Below are 14,194 nucleotides of genomic sequence, written 5' to 3'. Positions count from 1 at the left end.
AATCTCATTTTTAAAAAATAAATGGGGATTTTTGAAGGATTAGACTCACGTGAGAGACAATCTACATTAGTTATCTTAAATTCTGTGTATTTTCACTTTATATGAAATTATAAGGATATGATGCAGTTATTTTAAAATGATAGGGGGTCATGTGGTTGTAAGAGAAACTGAAAGGAAGTTCTATGTAATTTATCCTTAATTAAAATTCAATTTTTATCATCATGTTATAATCAAACGGTGATAATATATACATTATCCGTCTGTATAAAATTTATTTACTCAGAAACATACACAGAGAGAAGGCTAGCGTAGTTTTTGTTTTTCCCTCCTCCTTGTTGGGCTGTAAATCCAATATCAAACCACTCTACGTCCTCTTGGACCGCACAATGCTACTCACTAATAGCGTGTTGCCATAACATGGTCTGGTCCTAGGATAGGCCCAAGTACTTGGAATGAAAGGTGAGTTGTCCCACACACCTCAACCTAATATGACCCGGTCCATCAAAATAGGACACAAAAAAAAAAAAAGAAGTAATAATAATAAATAAATAAAAATAAAATCAAGAAACCGCAGTCGTACGAGCATCCCGTTGGATGTGCTGTGTAGGGTTTAAGGAATGAGGGGTTTATTTTGACAGAAAAGTGAATTAGAATCCTTTTCCTGGGTTGGCTATTCCGTTGCACCTCAAAGTCCAAAGCCGTCAAATTCTTAACTGGGGCGACGATTAAGATTTAGATAGTAGTAGCCTGTTGTCTGTAAAAGGGAAGATGATTAAGGTAGGAGGAAAAAGCTATACTTCGTCGCCGCCGGCATTCTCAAACGACACTAACAAACTCCTCGTCTGCACCGGCAACACCGTCTCTATCTTCAGCGCCTGCACTGGCTTACTCGTAATTAATTACCTTCCCTCAATATATACACACATACGCACACACATATGTTGTAAATAATGCTTGTAATTTTTTATTTTCCTTCGTTACAATTCTGTAGATAAATGAACTTGAAGGTCACACCGCACTAGTGACATCGGTGGTAGTGGTGCCACCAACTTCGCCGGCCAATAAGATATTAGCTTATTGTTGGACGGCTTCGCTTGATGGTACCATTAGGTACTGGGATTTTTCCGCTCCCGAATTGATGAAGACTATCAATATACGCGTCCCAATTCACTCCATGGTAATCTGATACATTTCTTCAATACTTATTTATTGGGTGTTTCAGCTGTTTTCTGCCATTCTGCTTCTTCTGGAGTATAAAGTTTGAATTTTTGTTGGTTGCACGTTTGTCGAGTTTGAACATTTCTTTGTCGTGGATAAGCATAGCATCTTTGCGTCTTTGTTTCCAGGTGGTTCCTGGTTTATTACGTAAACCGGCTGATCATGGTGAGCAGCCATCTCATCTCTTTGCTTATCTATGCACCGAGGAGGTGAAAAAGCAAGGACATCGGAATGCCTCCGCATTCTGGCAGATTCGCAAGTGTAATTTAACTCAGTCTCGTTTTTTAGATAAATTCACTTTAGCTGAGGTCAGATTCCTTTCTACTTTTTGTTAGAGGTTTTCACTATTTTCTCACTGGCGGCTTTCATGTGATTGAATGAACTCTGTATGCTGTTGCAGACTTTAAAACCCCAGATTATAACCATTAGTCCGTTTGGAAACTACATTGGAATTTGTGAAAAGCACAAACTTCGAATATGGGAAATCCCAGCAAGAGATGCTAATCATGTTGCCTTCAAGAAAATGAGATTGCATCATACAAAAACCTTCACCACTCTAGCTTTTCATCCAACAGAGAGAATTGTAGCTGCTGGTGATGGTACTGGGAGAATCTTAGTATGGAGAGGTGTTGGGGAAAAGACATTTTCTGGTGGTGATAATAACTTGGTAAATGGTGCATCACATGGAGATGCAGAGGAAAAGCCGGGAGTGAGGCAGGATGATGATGCTGATTCTTGCACCACATGGCATTGGCATTCTGCTGAAGTAAACGTCTTACTTTTCTCTGCTGATGGTGCCTACTTGTTCTCAGGTATTTGGAATTCCTTAGGATTGGTCATTCTTTAGTCCTGTTATTTTTATTGAGCGATTTATATTACCAAATTGAACTCTTCCATTTTGTGACAGGTGGGAAAGAAGGAGTCCTTGTACTTTGGCAGTTGGACACAGGGAAGAGAAAGTTTCTTCCACGTATTGGGTCTCCACTTCTGTATTTCACAAATTCTTTGGATCCTTCCCTATCTTCTGTAAGTGGAGCTGTTTAGCTCTTGGGATGTGGTTCAATTGCATTAGCTTTTACTCATATGGTTTGTTCAGGTATCCTGTGCAGATAATCTCATTCATCTGCTGAAAATGCCTTCAATGGTTATCTCGAGATCTATTTCTGGCATCAAGGTTGGTAAATTTGCATAGATGTGGCATTTTATTTATGTCTCTTTAGTCAATTGGGTCTGCACGCTTGAGTCATAGGAGATTAACTCAGCTGAAATGTAAAGGTGAAGCACAAATTATTTCATGCATAACTGCCATAAGGGAACTCATATGCTTAACTTTCAGCCTCCCAGTTCAGTTTTGCAATTCAATGAGGGCTCATGCAGCGGGGTTGCTTTTAATCACTCTGATGGTCTGGCTGCTATATGTACGGAGAATTACCGTATCCAATTTTACAGCTTGTTCGATGACCGTGAAATTTCTGAGGTAATCTTGTTCCGATTGGAGTCAGCTCTATGCCAACTTCAGTCAAATGCTAGACCTAGTAATTTGGTTTCTGCAAGTGAGATAAGTGGATTACGCTAGAATTTCTTGGCCTTTCACTTACAATTCTCAAATTTCTGTTGTTCATTCTGAAACTACTACCTCTCTAGTTTTTTTTCAGGTAGTTCCTCTTCCATTTTATTCCAATGCTCTGGCTTTTTCTGTGGCTACATGATAGTGGCTTTGCTTTAATGGATTTATTTTGTTGGAAAATACTCTTTTCTGTTCTTTTGGTTCCATTTCAACCATCAACCAGGGGATTTGTGATATCTTCTTTTACTCTTTTGCAGGTTCAAGTCTGTGAAAGGAACCATCAACCGGGGGAGGAAATCACGGTATGCATAACTTTGAATAAGCTGATTCTTCTTTCTGTTGTGACTAACTAGATACGTTAGCAAAGGCTTCTTGGTTTACTAATATAAATCTATAATAGGGAAAGGTAAACTAACAATCATGGAATGATTGGTTATTGCACTGGGCCAATTTATTGCTGCGAAGGTTACAATTATAGAATGATCTATGATCTATAGATCCTTAACTCATTAAATTTACAGCTTAAGGTTATTTAATCAGATTTAGATTCTTTCAATGTGCAGCAACAATTATTGTGATTGGGGTCTGCATTGGTCTAGGCTAGTTTAGTTACTTCAGGAATATCTAATTCCATTTATTTGAGTATGCAATCTTACCTCTTGGAAACACATAACGATTTTTGCATTATTTTGTATTTTGTAGGTGATTGTGAATTTGGTTGCCCTCTCCCCTGATGGTTATAGCATGGGCACTGTTGAAACTAGGCTTCCTGAAGAAGGAATAGGGGGCCTTGTAAGTTTAAAATTCTGGGAGTGTAGCTCTCAAAGTAAAGAATTTAGCTTATCCACTGTTGTATATGAACCACACAGGTTTGTCCTTGTCTAAGTAGAAATTCTTGGTTTCAACCTGTGCATGAACAGTTTTGCTATAGCATGATAAATCACTTAACACATCCAATATTTAATCCCTGATCAACTTTGTTCTAAAACAATGAGAACAAGTTTTTTTTTTAAGTGACTTGTGCTAAATGCTGCATTTTATAGGGATGCAGGTGTTTCAGATGTTGCATTCCATCCTACCCGTCAAATGGCTGTCAGCTCCTCATATGGTGCTGATTTCAAGGTTTGTAATATCTTGTATTAGAGTTTTCTGTTAGCAAGCCCTGGTTAAGTTTTTGGAATTTGCAGGTTTGGAAATGTGGTTATGGAGTCTCAGGGAAGGACCAGAAGCCCCAGAGTAATGGATGGACATGCCATGCTGCTGGTTCCTACAAGTATGCTCACTGCTTAATTTTCCCTTTAAAATGGTTCTAAAGAGTTGGCATGTCTTTTTGTTCATGTTTTCTGGTGTTTTAATCAATCAACAATATGCTCCAGTAGACTTAAAAGAAGTTTTGCCCTTGTAGAAAGAAGCCAATGACAGCTGCAACATTCTCTATGGATGGTTCTGTTCTTGCTGTTGCTGCTGAAAATGTCATTACATTGTGGGATCCTGACAGGAATTTTCTTGTGGCTGTAATTGGAGAGAGTATTGAAGTGAGTTTCTGAACAAATTGACTTTTCTTACTTTCTACTCTAGTTCCTTCATGCCTGAGATTGGATTTGTTAACCATCTGGAGGTCTGTTCTCATTCCTTGCCAAGGGGTACCTCTATTGGATTTGCCAAGTGGAAATTGTGGACTGATAGACAATGTTGAATGCTTAAAAGTCTGTCTCCTGGTGTTTATCTCAAGTAGGGTCATAGTCTCATAGGTTTATGCACCAGAACATAGGCTGCTTCAAATTGTTTACTTGAAAATACCTTTACTAATTACCATCTGCATTACTAGCTAATAGCCTTGTTCTTTTGGCAAAACTTTGTTAGAACGATTGGCTACTAAAAGAGGATTGGATAAGTTTTGTTGAAGTTTGTGAAGGTACACGTTCATGAGGATGAAAGACAATGGCTTTCCCGGCAATTTTGTACTATAGCCCTGCAAAAATCAGAATTTGCAATCAATATCTGAGCATAGTTGTTTAACACTCAGTTTGGTTTGTTTCATGAAATTTAGAGAAGTCCTCATAATTTTTAATTCCCTAGAGATATTAAGGGACATTCTGCCGCTATTATCCTTGACCTGTTTGGCAAGATAGGGAGATTATGATCTAAAAGGTCAATAGATGAAACCCGTTATATTTCTTACCAGCACGTAACATGGAAAGGTGCAGCTGCTTATTGGCTTTTGGGGGAATGGGCAATAACGGTTCCAAGGAAAAGAAGGGAAGCATTTCTGCAAAAATGGCATCCAAACTCTTTATTGTATTCCTAGTTGCTTTACTCCATATGAGTTATCTTGCTCTCTCATATGAATTTATTTCATTGCGCAGCCAATCAGAAAGCTCTCATTTGTGGGAAAGTCTGACTATCTTGTATCTGCATCCCAAGGATCAAACCCTGAACTGTTCCTTTGGAGTATGTCCAATCTTTCAGTATTGTGGTCATACAAGCTTCATGCCGAAGGTTTGTGTTTACTTTTCTTTCATCTGCACAAAAGGGGAAAGTGGGAATCATGTAATTTTCATAATAAGTTCAGCAATTAATCATTGCTTTAAGTGACTAACGTCACCACCCTGATTCAAGGTCATTGTAGATTCTTTTAAAATTTTTAATGGTTTGGATCTTTTTGACATAGTAGCCTGTTAATAGGTAGGTAGAAAGTCTGTCTGATGGACTAAGGGCATGTTCTCAACAGCTTATGAAAAGATATAAGCAGCTTTTTTGAAATTGAAGAAGTTAATGTGGAAAATCTATTAAAAAAATTGGAAAATAATTTGTTTTTTAATATTTAGAAAATCTAAAAGCTGTTTTTAAAAGCTACCAAATGTCTGCTTTTGACAATTAGCATTTTTCAATTTTGAATAAGCTGATCGTAGCTCATCAAATGCTGTAGAGAATTAGCCACAAACGAAGAGTCATCATCAATCTTGCCACTGATAAAAGAGAGAGTGAGAGATCGATTTTTTTAATAAAATCGCCATTCCTACATGCTTGATTGGGCCGTTGTCAACTGGCTATATGTTTTTCATCTTTATTTTCTGCCTCGAAGAGAATTTGAGAATACAAAGGGTTGATAATCTGTAGCTTGTGTATTTGGTTTTAGTAATTGTAGCCAGCAGCAGTTTTTGTCTGCTTTACTCTTTTATGGCTAACTTGTCATTGTCATCCGTACTTTATACATGTTGTTCCACTATGTTGAACTTTTCTTTTTGTCTTTGTAGCTGTGTCCTGTGCAACGGATGGTTCCTCCTTTGCTGTCCTCGCTCATCTACCCACATCATCTAAGAGTACAGAGTGTTTATATCGCTCTACACATGGTGTAGATGGGGTGATCTTGTTATTCCCTGTAGACAAAGCAATCCCTATCTCCACCTGGTTTGTCCAAAAGGTAAAAGTTTCCTCTTTTAACTTTTCACCATTTCTAGTTTTCTTGTTGGACCTGTGGTCAAAGGGCAATTAAGTACAAAGCAGCTTCTTTACTCACTTTATAGAGGACTTCATGTTGTGTGGTTTCTTTACTCGTGTATAGCTTTAATGTCTGAAAACGTTTTGGTTGCTTTCCTCGCCAGAGTGCATTTGTCATATTAACTAGTAGCCTTTGTGTTCAAAATGAGAAAGCATTTCGTACTGAGTTTGACTGGCCTTGATTATCCTAGCGTAGCTACAATAAAGGCCATTCACGGGAGTTACTGGTATGTTCTGGGACTTTCTAGGTCCATTGGTGGAGTAGGGGTTAATCAACTTTGAGTAGATGAGACCTAGGTGCTCTAGCAAGCTATGCTGTAGCTTTAATGGAATAGCTCCCCGTGCAGGCTCAGGGTGGGTCTCTTGCTTTCATTGATGCAAGCTCAAGATTAGAGGATGGCAATGCTGGAAGAAAATCAGTGGAGGTGCTGACATACATTAACGGAGCTCATGAATATGTCCTCTTGGACCCATTTGGGGAGTCGGCCCCTATTCGATGTACCTCTCAGCCGGAGAGTCTGGTTGACTTTGGGGAGACAGGTGAGGCTGTTGTCTCCTGTAAATCTTTTTATGCATTGCCAGTGCATATAGTAATCCTTTTTGAATGTGAAATCTTTCCTAAAAGTTTTGTTCGACAATTTATATGCTAAAAACACGTGCAAATTCTTTTCCACCTTCAGCAGGGAGATATGGGTATACTTCCATATATGGTAAACTTCCAGAATTCAACATAGAAAGGGAACGCAGTGCATCAATTGCAACAGCAGCATCTGAAAGGAGCTGGGAGATGATTCTTGACGGACCATCTCATAATCTTCCTCCTTTTACAACATTGTGCTCAGCGTTTCTGGAGTCATTACTAGAAAGGAGAACTGCAACCGTCGAATAAGCGTAAGTAGTACCCAGGCATGGTGAGAATTACAAAAACTCGCACCGAGCAAGATCCAAATTGAGCAAGCTGTGATTCCGTGCTTGCTCCCTGCATAATTGGATTGGAGTAGAGGGGAGGCGGGTATTGAAGATTGGATTGTTGCATATATTTGATCAGGATGAAGCAACTATTAAAAAATCGAAACGAGGCCTGCTTGTACAGTGCCACCCTACCATTTTGGCTAAGCGAAGATTGAGATGAAGCTGTGAAAAGCTAGGTTTGCGGTCATTGCCTTTGTATATTAACAGAAATGAGGATCATAGGAAGCAGAGGCGTTAATGGGATGAGCCAATTTTGATGCGGGCGGTGATTTTTATTGTACTTCTTTCACACAAATGTTCACCTGTTGTACCATACTGGTCTGATGTTACTTAAAAACTAATTCAACATGGATGTATGTATTTTTTGTGTTGAATCGGCCTCGAATGGTAGGAATTGCAATCTTTAGAGAGGACCATATATTGTGAGGCACTTTACTTACTGAGATTAAAAATCGCAAAAAGTTTTTTGGATGATAGTGGGCATAACATTGCTTTTTCTCTTTTTTTTTTATGTTTTTTTTTCGGTTGGTGTTTCTGGGGGGGGGGGGGGGGGGGGGGGGGGAGGGGTGGGAGGGAGGGGGAGGAGGTGTGTGTCTGTGTTTGTGTGTGGGGAAGGCAAAGAACGGTGGATTAACTATCGGTGGTGAGGCGGACGAGTGAAGAAGAGCTCTCAAGGGCGGCGTATTAACTAAGCGCGTTTCATTGGACGCTAAACTGCACAAAATGAAGACCAATTAAAAGAACCCAAAGAAAAAAGAAATTGCACAAAATGAGGAAATCACGGTGGAATTCTGTGAACTACGATAACAACGTGGGATACAAAAAGGGAAAATGATCGGGTGGGTGGGTGGATATGGTTAGTGCTGCTGGGTTTTGAAATCGGACATGGCTACTTGGGCATTTTTGGGGTCGCGTTGAGACTGATCTGCAGAGGGTGGCTGTTGATCCTGAGCTGTCCTTCGGTCCTGGTGCTTCGGCTGTTGCTGGGCTCTGGAGATGTTGTGGGCACTTGAGAAAAGATCAACGGGCTCAGAGTCGGCAATCTTGCCTCCTTCAAGTGGAGTGCCTGCTTTGTACCTGATTCTCAATGCATCGTCTTCTGAAACCTTTGCCTGAGCTGTTGCGTATCGTATATCGTCCGTGCTTTTTGCCATCTTTTTTTCGAAATTTGTGATTGAGCACTTCTCTGGTTCTTCCTTGCGTCTCTTCTGGATTCTGGAAAAAGCATGCTCCGTCTCTGAGAGCCTATATAGAAAGTTTTAGCTACGTGGCATGCTTTGTCATGTCGAGGGTGGCAACAGACCGTCTGCCGTCCTCTTCGTTCATGGTAACGTGGCATGCTTTATCCTCGAGGTTTTGTGGGTTCTGATTTGACTGTTGGAAAACGCTAAGAATAGAAAATGGGTTCTCTCATGTCTGTCGTTGAGAACATATCCCAACCCAAAATGCTACGTATGGAGTCAATCCCAGAATGTGGAATTCAAAGTCCCGTGTCTCACAAGTTGCAACCAGATCATGATCATGACAACAAAAAAAATATATATATATCAGTTAAGGCTTCAGACTCATCAGTTAACTGTTTCACAGAGCGATCGATAACTTTGACTACCACTGGAAGTTTGTGAGCTCCATAGAGATCTGCTTTTCTGCCTTAAGACGTTCTTAGGCTTATTCTGTACTTGGGCCTTTTTCCGATGACCCATAATTGAAAATTTTATGAGTCTCGGGCTTGGGCTGAACAATAGTGTAGGAAACTTTTTAAAGTGGTGAATCGTATCTTCTAATGAGAGCAAAAGCCACTCGGGACACAGCGACTTTTTTATTGGTCTATCTTTTTTGTCAAAGTTCCGGATAACATAACATCATCGGATAGAAGCTACAGCAATGTCGACTGTCATCTGTGGACAAGACTGGACTGAAATAAATCACATTCTATTTTACATTTTCTAGAAACGAAACAAGAGATGTATTACAGCCGCATGATGCGACGGAAAACCCGACTTTAATTCGCGTTTCAAACGCAGTGAAAACGGCCCAACGGTTCTGGTCGAAGAGGGAATTAGCAAAGAAAGAAAAGGAATTGGTGATTAGACTCTCTTGTACGTACTGCATCATCCCGCTTGTCTTCGTTTTTCTTGATCATAATTTTTCCCCGTCAATTTTTTTCTTTTATTACAGTTAGTGTTTTTTTTTTTTTTTTTTTTTATGATTGTATATTCTGTACTGGGGTTGGGAAGAGTTATTAGCAGTGATGGTGTAGCCAAGGTTTTGATCAAAAAGCAAATGAAAATATACGGAATCCTGTTGTTCCCTTTCAAGAGTTCAGTCAAGCAGATTGCTTGCTTTAAATTCGAAGCTCTGATCTGCACCCAGAGTCCAAGCTTTACAACCCTTTTTGTCTGACTTCTAAGTGACCTATCAGTAGCTTCAGCCTTCAAGCATTTGCTGGAATCCATGGCAGTCCTATTAAACTCTGTATCACCTATAAAACACCCTTCTTCAGAACATTCAAGAAATTCTGGTGGATTCTCTTCCAAAGTATTAAAGTTCCATTCTTTTTCCCTCAACAATGATTTTCCTAGACTGTTGGCCTCTACCCAGACGGCATTTGCTTCTAAAGATACCGTTTTCACGTTGCCCAACTGGAGATCTGGCAGGAACGACCCTAGAACCAAAGAGCTTAGGATGAATGATGCTTTCTTGTACTTGGAATACATGGTCGGAAAACGCCACATGCCTGATGTTGTTCAGGCAACGCAGTTGCTGTATGATCTTTGCAAGTCCAATAAACTCCGAAAGGCAACTAGGGTCATGGAAATGTTGATTGCATCAGGTAGTATTCCGGATGCAGCCTCGTATACTTTCTTGGTGAATCATTTATGTAAGAGAGGAAATGTTGGTCATGCCATGCAATTAGTTGAAAAAATGGAGGAAAACGGATACCCGACCAATACTGTGACTTATAATTCTCTTGTTAGAGGTCTCTGTATGCGAGGAAACTTGGATCAGAACCTGCAATTTGTCGATAGGCTGATGCAGAAGGGACTGGTGCCAAATGCATTTACATACTCAATCTTGCTTGAGGCTGCTTATAAGGAAAGAGGGGTTAATGAGGCAATGAGACTCTTAGATGAAATAATTGCTAAAGGTGGAACGCCTAATTTGGTTAGTTATAATGTCATATTGACTGGTTTGTGCAAGGAAGGTAGAGTCGATGAAGCAATACAGCTTTTCAGGAATTTGCCTTCGAAGGGATTCAACCCCAACGTTGTGAGCTATAATATTTTGTTGAGAACCTTGTGCTATGAAGGACGGTGGGCAGAGGCAAATGAACTTCTGGCTGAGATGGTTGGAGATGATCGCTCCCCAACAATAGTCACCTATAATATCTTGATTGGCTCCCTTGCCTTTCATGGCCGAACTGATCACGCCCTCAAGGTTGTGGATGAAATGCACAGAGGCGGGCAGTTGAAGCCCACTGCAGCCAGCTACAATCCAATCATTGCTCGTCTGTGCAAAGAGAGGAAGCTGGATGCTGTAATTAAATGCCTGGATGAAATGATGTACCGTCATTGCAGTCCTAATGAGGGCACATACAATGCCATTGCCTTGCTTTGTGAGGAGGGGATGGTGCAAGAGGCATTCTCAACAATCCAAAGTTTGAGGCCTAAGCAGAGTTCCTCCAATCATGATTTCTACAGAACAGTGATTTCTGGTCTGTGTAAGAAGGGGAACACGTATGCGGCATTTAAGCTGCTGTATGAAATGACAACCTGCGGCTTTAATCCGGATTCATATACCTATTCATCTTTGATTAGAGGACTGTGCATGGAGAGGATGCTTGGCGTGGCTATAGATGTTTTTAGAATCATGGAATTAAGTGGCTACAGACCTGACACGGATAACTTCAACGCCCTTGTGCTTGGGTTATGCAAATCTCGGAGAACAGACTTGTCCTTGGAAGTCTTTGGAATGATGATTGAGAAAGGCTATATGCCTAGTGAGACGACATATACTATTTTAGTGGAAGGGATCATTCGCGAAGAAGAAAGGGAGCTGGCAGCAGTAGTTTTGAAAGAGCTGCATCAGAGACAAGTCGTCAGTAGAAATACAGTTGAAAGGATTGTTATGCAATATGACATTGAAGAGTTATCAATATAGACAGCTCTCTGTAGCGGGGATACGGTGAGGAATTTGTATGCATAAGACGTTAAAATGGGACGGGGCAATGAGGAGGCAATGGGTGATTGTTGAAGAATCACCGTTGGCAGAACTGCTGAGCATGTAAGGGAATCTCGACAAACTTGTGCGCTCAGAGTGTAAGACAGTAAAGAGTAATGACTGTGAAGAACCCAACGGTGATTGGTTACGTGTTGGCAATGGTCGGCTTCAAGTTTGTATCTCTTCACTTTTAACCTTACTCCTAGCTTTCTACTCACACTGTACATTTATCACTATTCTCTTCTGACTATATATATTAGAGCGGGATCCACTCCTAGCTTCAACGTTGCAAATACTTTGCCAATTGCGTATTAATAATATTGTTATTACGCCTGGCCTCTAGTGATTTATGTTTCTATGAATTTCTGCTGTGAAAACAGAAAATCCAACAACACAGAAATATCTACAGCCCCTTTAACGATCGATCTCCCATAATTCTCACAATTTCCTTTGTATCTTTTTGTTTATTCTTTTACTCTGAGCTAATGTTCCATAGTGAAACTGGATCTGTTTTACCTTAAAACATCAAATACTTCTTTGGTTGATAGATTATTCACTTCATTGCATTCCGAGATCATCCACAGAAAGCAAGTTGTCAGGTTTATACAAGAGAGTATTATCTATTAAGAACTTGATGCCCTCATCCAATCTGTCAGTTTACCACTGCATTGTGTGTTAGACGAAACACGGATGCAACCTGCAGCTCCTTCCAGCTGTACGTGGGCCAATACTTAGACTGGGGTAAGCATCAAACAGTTCCTGATTATGCCCGCCCAGCCAGTTTTTTCCCACATACACGCACCAAGAAAGAAGGCATCTTTACCCCGTCGCACAAAAAGGCAATCGAGGTACTCTTTTCTGATAGAGATCTAATCAGATTGCCGCCCAACACGCACCTATGCTTGACAAGGTGCCAAGCGGGGCAAATTCACCAAGCAGGACACTGAATTGTTGATTAGAAAATGGAGATCAGCTGAGGGGCTGAAGGCGTCAAAATCTATCAGAATTGCACCACTTGAAACTTAGAAGTGCAAAGCCCTGGTTGCGCCTGGATGGTCAACCAATACATATTTTATAAACTAATACCTGCCATGTCAAAACACTTGTTCCAGTTTCATATTAGGGAAAAATAGGTTTTTAGACACAACATGCCGCTTACACTGGAATAGACACAAAAGTTACTAAAACAACTAAGTAAAGTAAATGTTTTAAAGAGTCTTGCAGAACAGTAGACATATAAGATGGTAGTTTCCCCAGCTAAACTTTCATCCACACATAAGAGCTGCTTGACATCAGGAGCCAAAAGCAGGTCATGAAAAAGATGCAGGTTCAAATATGAAGAAACCATGTGGCATCCAGCTTCTACTTGGATCTTTGTCTCATCTTTCGGCGCTTCCTCTTGAGCCTCCTCATGCGCTTCTTCTTCCACTGCAAATTGCCCAAAACAAACATCAGTAGAAGTATGGGTTAAGGAAGTATGGGTTGAGTTATCGGTACATGATATCTAACTACACATAAAGATGTTCATAAAGGTGAAGGAAAACTTGGGGTGTAAGCCGTCTGTCACTTTTCTATTTACCAAAATAATCGTGTATTTGGTAGGTACGATAACATAGGTTAGGGAAATTTAGAACAGCAGCATGTTAGCATCTAGAAGAATGTCAAATTTTCGACAACCACCATCTAATCCTGTTTGGTAAACAGAGTTGGCATGGATCAAACACTTGCATTAAATAATGCACGACATCAACAATTGTTAATCAAAAACAGCATTAGGATAAAACAAAACAGCTTCAATTACAAGGGGATACACTATGCAACGCATTCCCCAGTTCTCAACAGCTGCTGGACAGCAGCACATTTAGAAATGATAATTCCACAACCAGAAATAAAAAAGTAACATCCTTGAAATGCGAAGCAAAATAAATAAAAGCATAGCAAAACAGAACACAAAATATCATGATTCCGCCCAATGATTTCCTAGCGCCATAGTAGAGGACTTCTTTCTTTTGTCTATCCCCTCTTTTATATATGTCAATCTCAGGGAGTACAATCCATTCCTTTTTATATCCACCTAGAAAATGCACCAAATTCGTAGTAATATGACAACGCAACATAAGGGAAAAAAACCCGGAAATCCTAAACCCAAAACGGCAAAGCTCATCAAAAAACAGAGAAAACCAAATACATACATACTACCACATTGGAGCATCCTTTTTGTGTGCAAGCATTTCTCGACAAATGGAACTATTCATCATTAGATTCGAACTATCATCTTAAACGAAGGCTATATTTACATGGAATACAATACATCAATAACAAGTCATGCAATATGATAGATACATCGACAATTGATCATGCTCTACTGATAAATCAAATAAACCTTCTAGTGAATGATCAAGGAATTTTTTTTAAAAAAATGCTAAATTAAAAACGAAAAAGAAATGAAAGGAGGCTAAACCTTTGCTCTCATGTTGTTGCCTCAGAAAATGTTGCGGCCTCCGCCCAATTCTCCAGATCAGTCAAAATTACCGACCCTAATAGGATATGAGGATCGAGCCAGTTGATTTGAGAACCGTGAAAAAGGGTTGGGAACGGCGGCCCTCTTTTTAAGCACGAACTACGAGTACTTACTTATATGTGCTGCTTGAAACCCTAATTCTTCTCTGTTCTCGCCGTCAATTTGGATGCTCCCTGAGAGATGGGCTGGCCGCA

At 40.1% G+C, this 14,194-nt stretch overlaps 3 protein-coding genes and 1 long non-coding RNA gene across 6 annotated transcripts; 2 read left to right on the top strand and 2 right to left on the bottom strand.

Moving 5' to 3' along the window:
- The first annotated feature begins 558 nt into the window (after positions 1-558).
- On the top strand, positions 559-7,729 carry LOC113688634 (uncharacterized). 3 transcript variants are annotated; one of them, XM_027206517.2, is made up of 16 exons: positions 559-891; positions 992-1,177; positions 1,347-1,526; positions 1,619-2,030; positions 2,126-2,244; positions 2,315-2,392; positions 2,555-2,695; positions 3,043-3,087; positions 3,488-3,654; positions 3,829-3,907; positions 3,973-4,058; positions 4,191-4,320; positions 5,152-5,284; positions 6,043-6,209; positions 6,634-6,826; positions 6,970-7,729. In XM_027206517.2, the coding sequence occupies exons 1-16, from the start codon at positions 769-771 to the stop codon at positions 7,173-7,175; spliced, it is 2,445 nt and encodes an 814-aa protein (XP_027062318.1). In that variant the 5' UTR covers positions 559-768; the 3' UTR covers positions 7,176-7,729. The 3 variants fall into 3 exon arrangements, with proteins under 3 accessions (XP_027062318.1, XP_027062317.1, XP_071905525.1); XM_027206516.2 differs by having other exon boundaries at positions 6,967-7,729; XM_072049424.1 differs by lacking the exon at positions 559-891 and having other exon boundaries at positions 1,038-1,177; positions 1,347-1,479; positions 6,967-7,729.
- Positions 7,730-8,028: 299 nt separating this feature from the next.
- On the bottom strand, positions 8,029-8,511 carry LOC113688640 (SEED MATURATION PROTEIN 1). Its single transcript, XM_027206529.2, has one exon. It carries the CDS (start codon positions 8,410-8,412, stop codon positions 8,116-8,118), a length of 297 nt encoding a protein of 98 aa, XP_027062330.1. The 5' UTR covers positions 8,413-8,511; the 3' UTR covers positions 8,029-8,115.
- Positions 8,512-8,656: 145 nt separating this feature from the next.
- LOC113688637 (uncharacterized) lies at positions 8,657-11,772 on the top strand. Its single transcript, XM_027206527.2, has one exon. The coding sequence runs from the start codon at positions 9,713-9,715 to the stop codon at positions 11,417-11,419; it is 1,707 nt and encodes a 568-aa protein (XP_027062328.1). The 5' UTR covers positions 8,657-9,712; the 3' UTR covers positions 11,420-11,772.
- A 799-nt stretch (positions 11,773-12,571) lies between these two features.
- Positions 12,572-14,194, bottom strand: LOC140006805 (uncharacterized). The gene is made up of 2 exons (XR_011814637.1): positions 13,941-14,194; positions 12,572-12,907 (listed from the first exon to the last, which is right to left on the bottom strand). It is a non-coding gene; the product is annotated as an uncharacterized lncRNA (long non-coding RNA).

This window comes from Coffea arabica, chromosome 5e (genome assembly GCF_036785885.1).
Source record: "Coffea arabica cultivar ET-39 chromosome 5e, Coffea Arabica ET-39 HiFi, whole genome shotgun sequence".
Classification (NCBI taxonomy): Eukaryota; Viridiplantae; Streptophyta; class Magnoliopsida; order Gentianales; family Rubiaceae; genus Coffea; species Coffea arabica.
The sequence above is the reverse complement of the archived record's forward strand: the minus strand, read 5'-3'. Positions and strand labels throughout refer to the sequence as shown.

Bases quoted from the DNA above. Each gene is read 5' to 3' on its own strand.
- LOC113688634 (XM_027206516.2), top strand. From the start codon at position 769: ATGATTAAGGTAGGAGGAAAAAGCTATACTTCGTCGCCGCCGGCATTC. The intron at 6,210-6,633 runs GTAAAAGTTTCC...CTCCCCGTGCAG, and splicing joins CCACCTGGTTTGTCCAAAAG to GCTCAGGGTGGGTCTCTTGC. The intron at 6,827-6,966 runs GTGAGGCTGTTG...TTCCACCTTCAG, and splicing joins GGTTGACTTTGGGGAGACAG to CAGGGAGATATGGGTATACT.
- LOC113688637 (XM_027206527.2), top strand. From the start codon at position 9,713: ATGGCAGTCCTATTAAACTCTGTATCACCTATAAAACACCCTTCTTCA.
- LOC113688640 (XM_027206529.2), bottom strand. From the start codon at position 8,412: ATGGCAAAAAGCACGGACGATATACGATACGCAACAGCTCAGGCAAAG.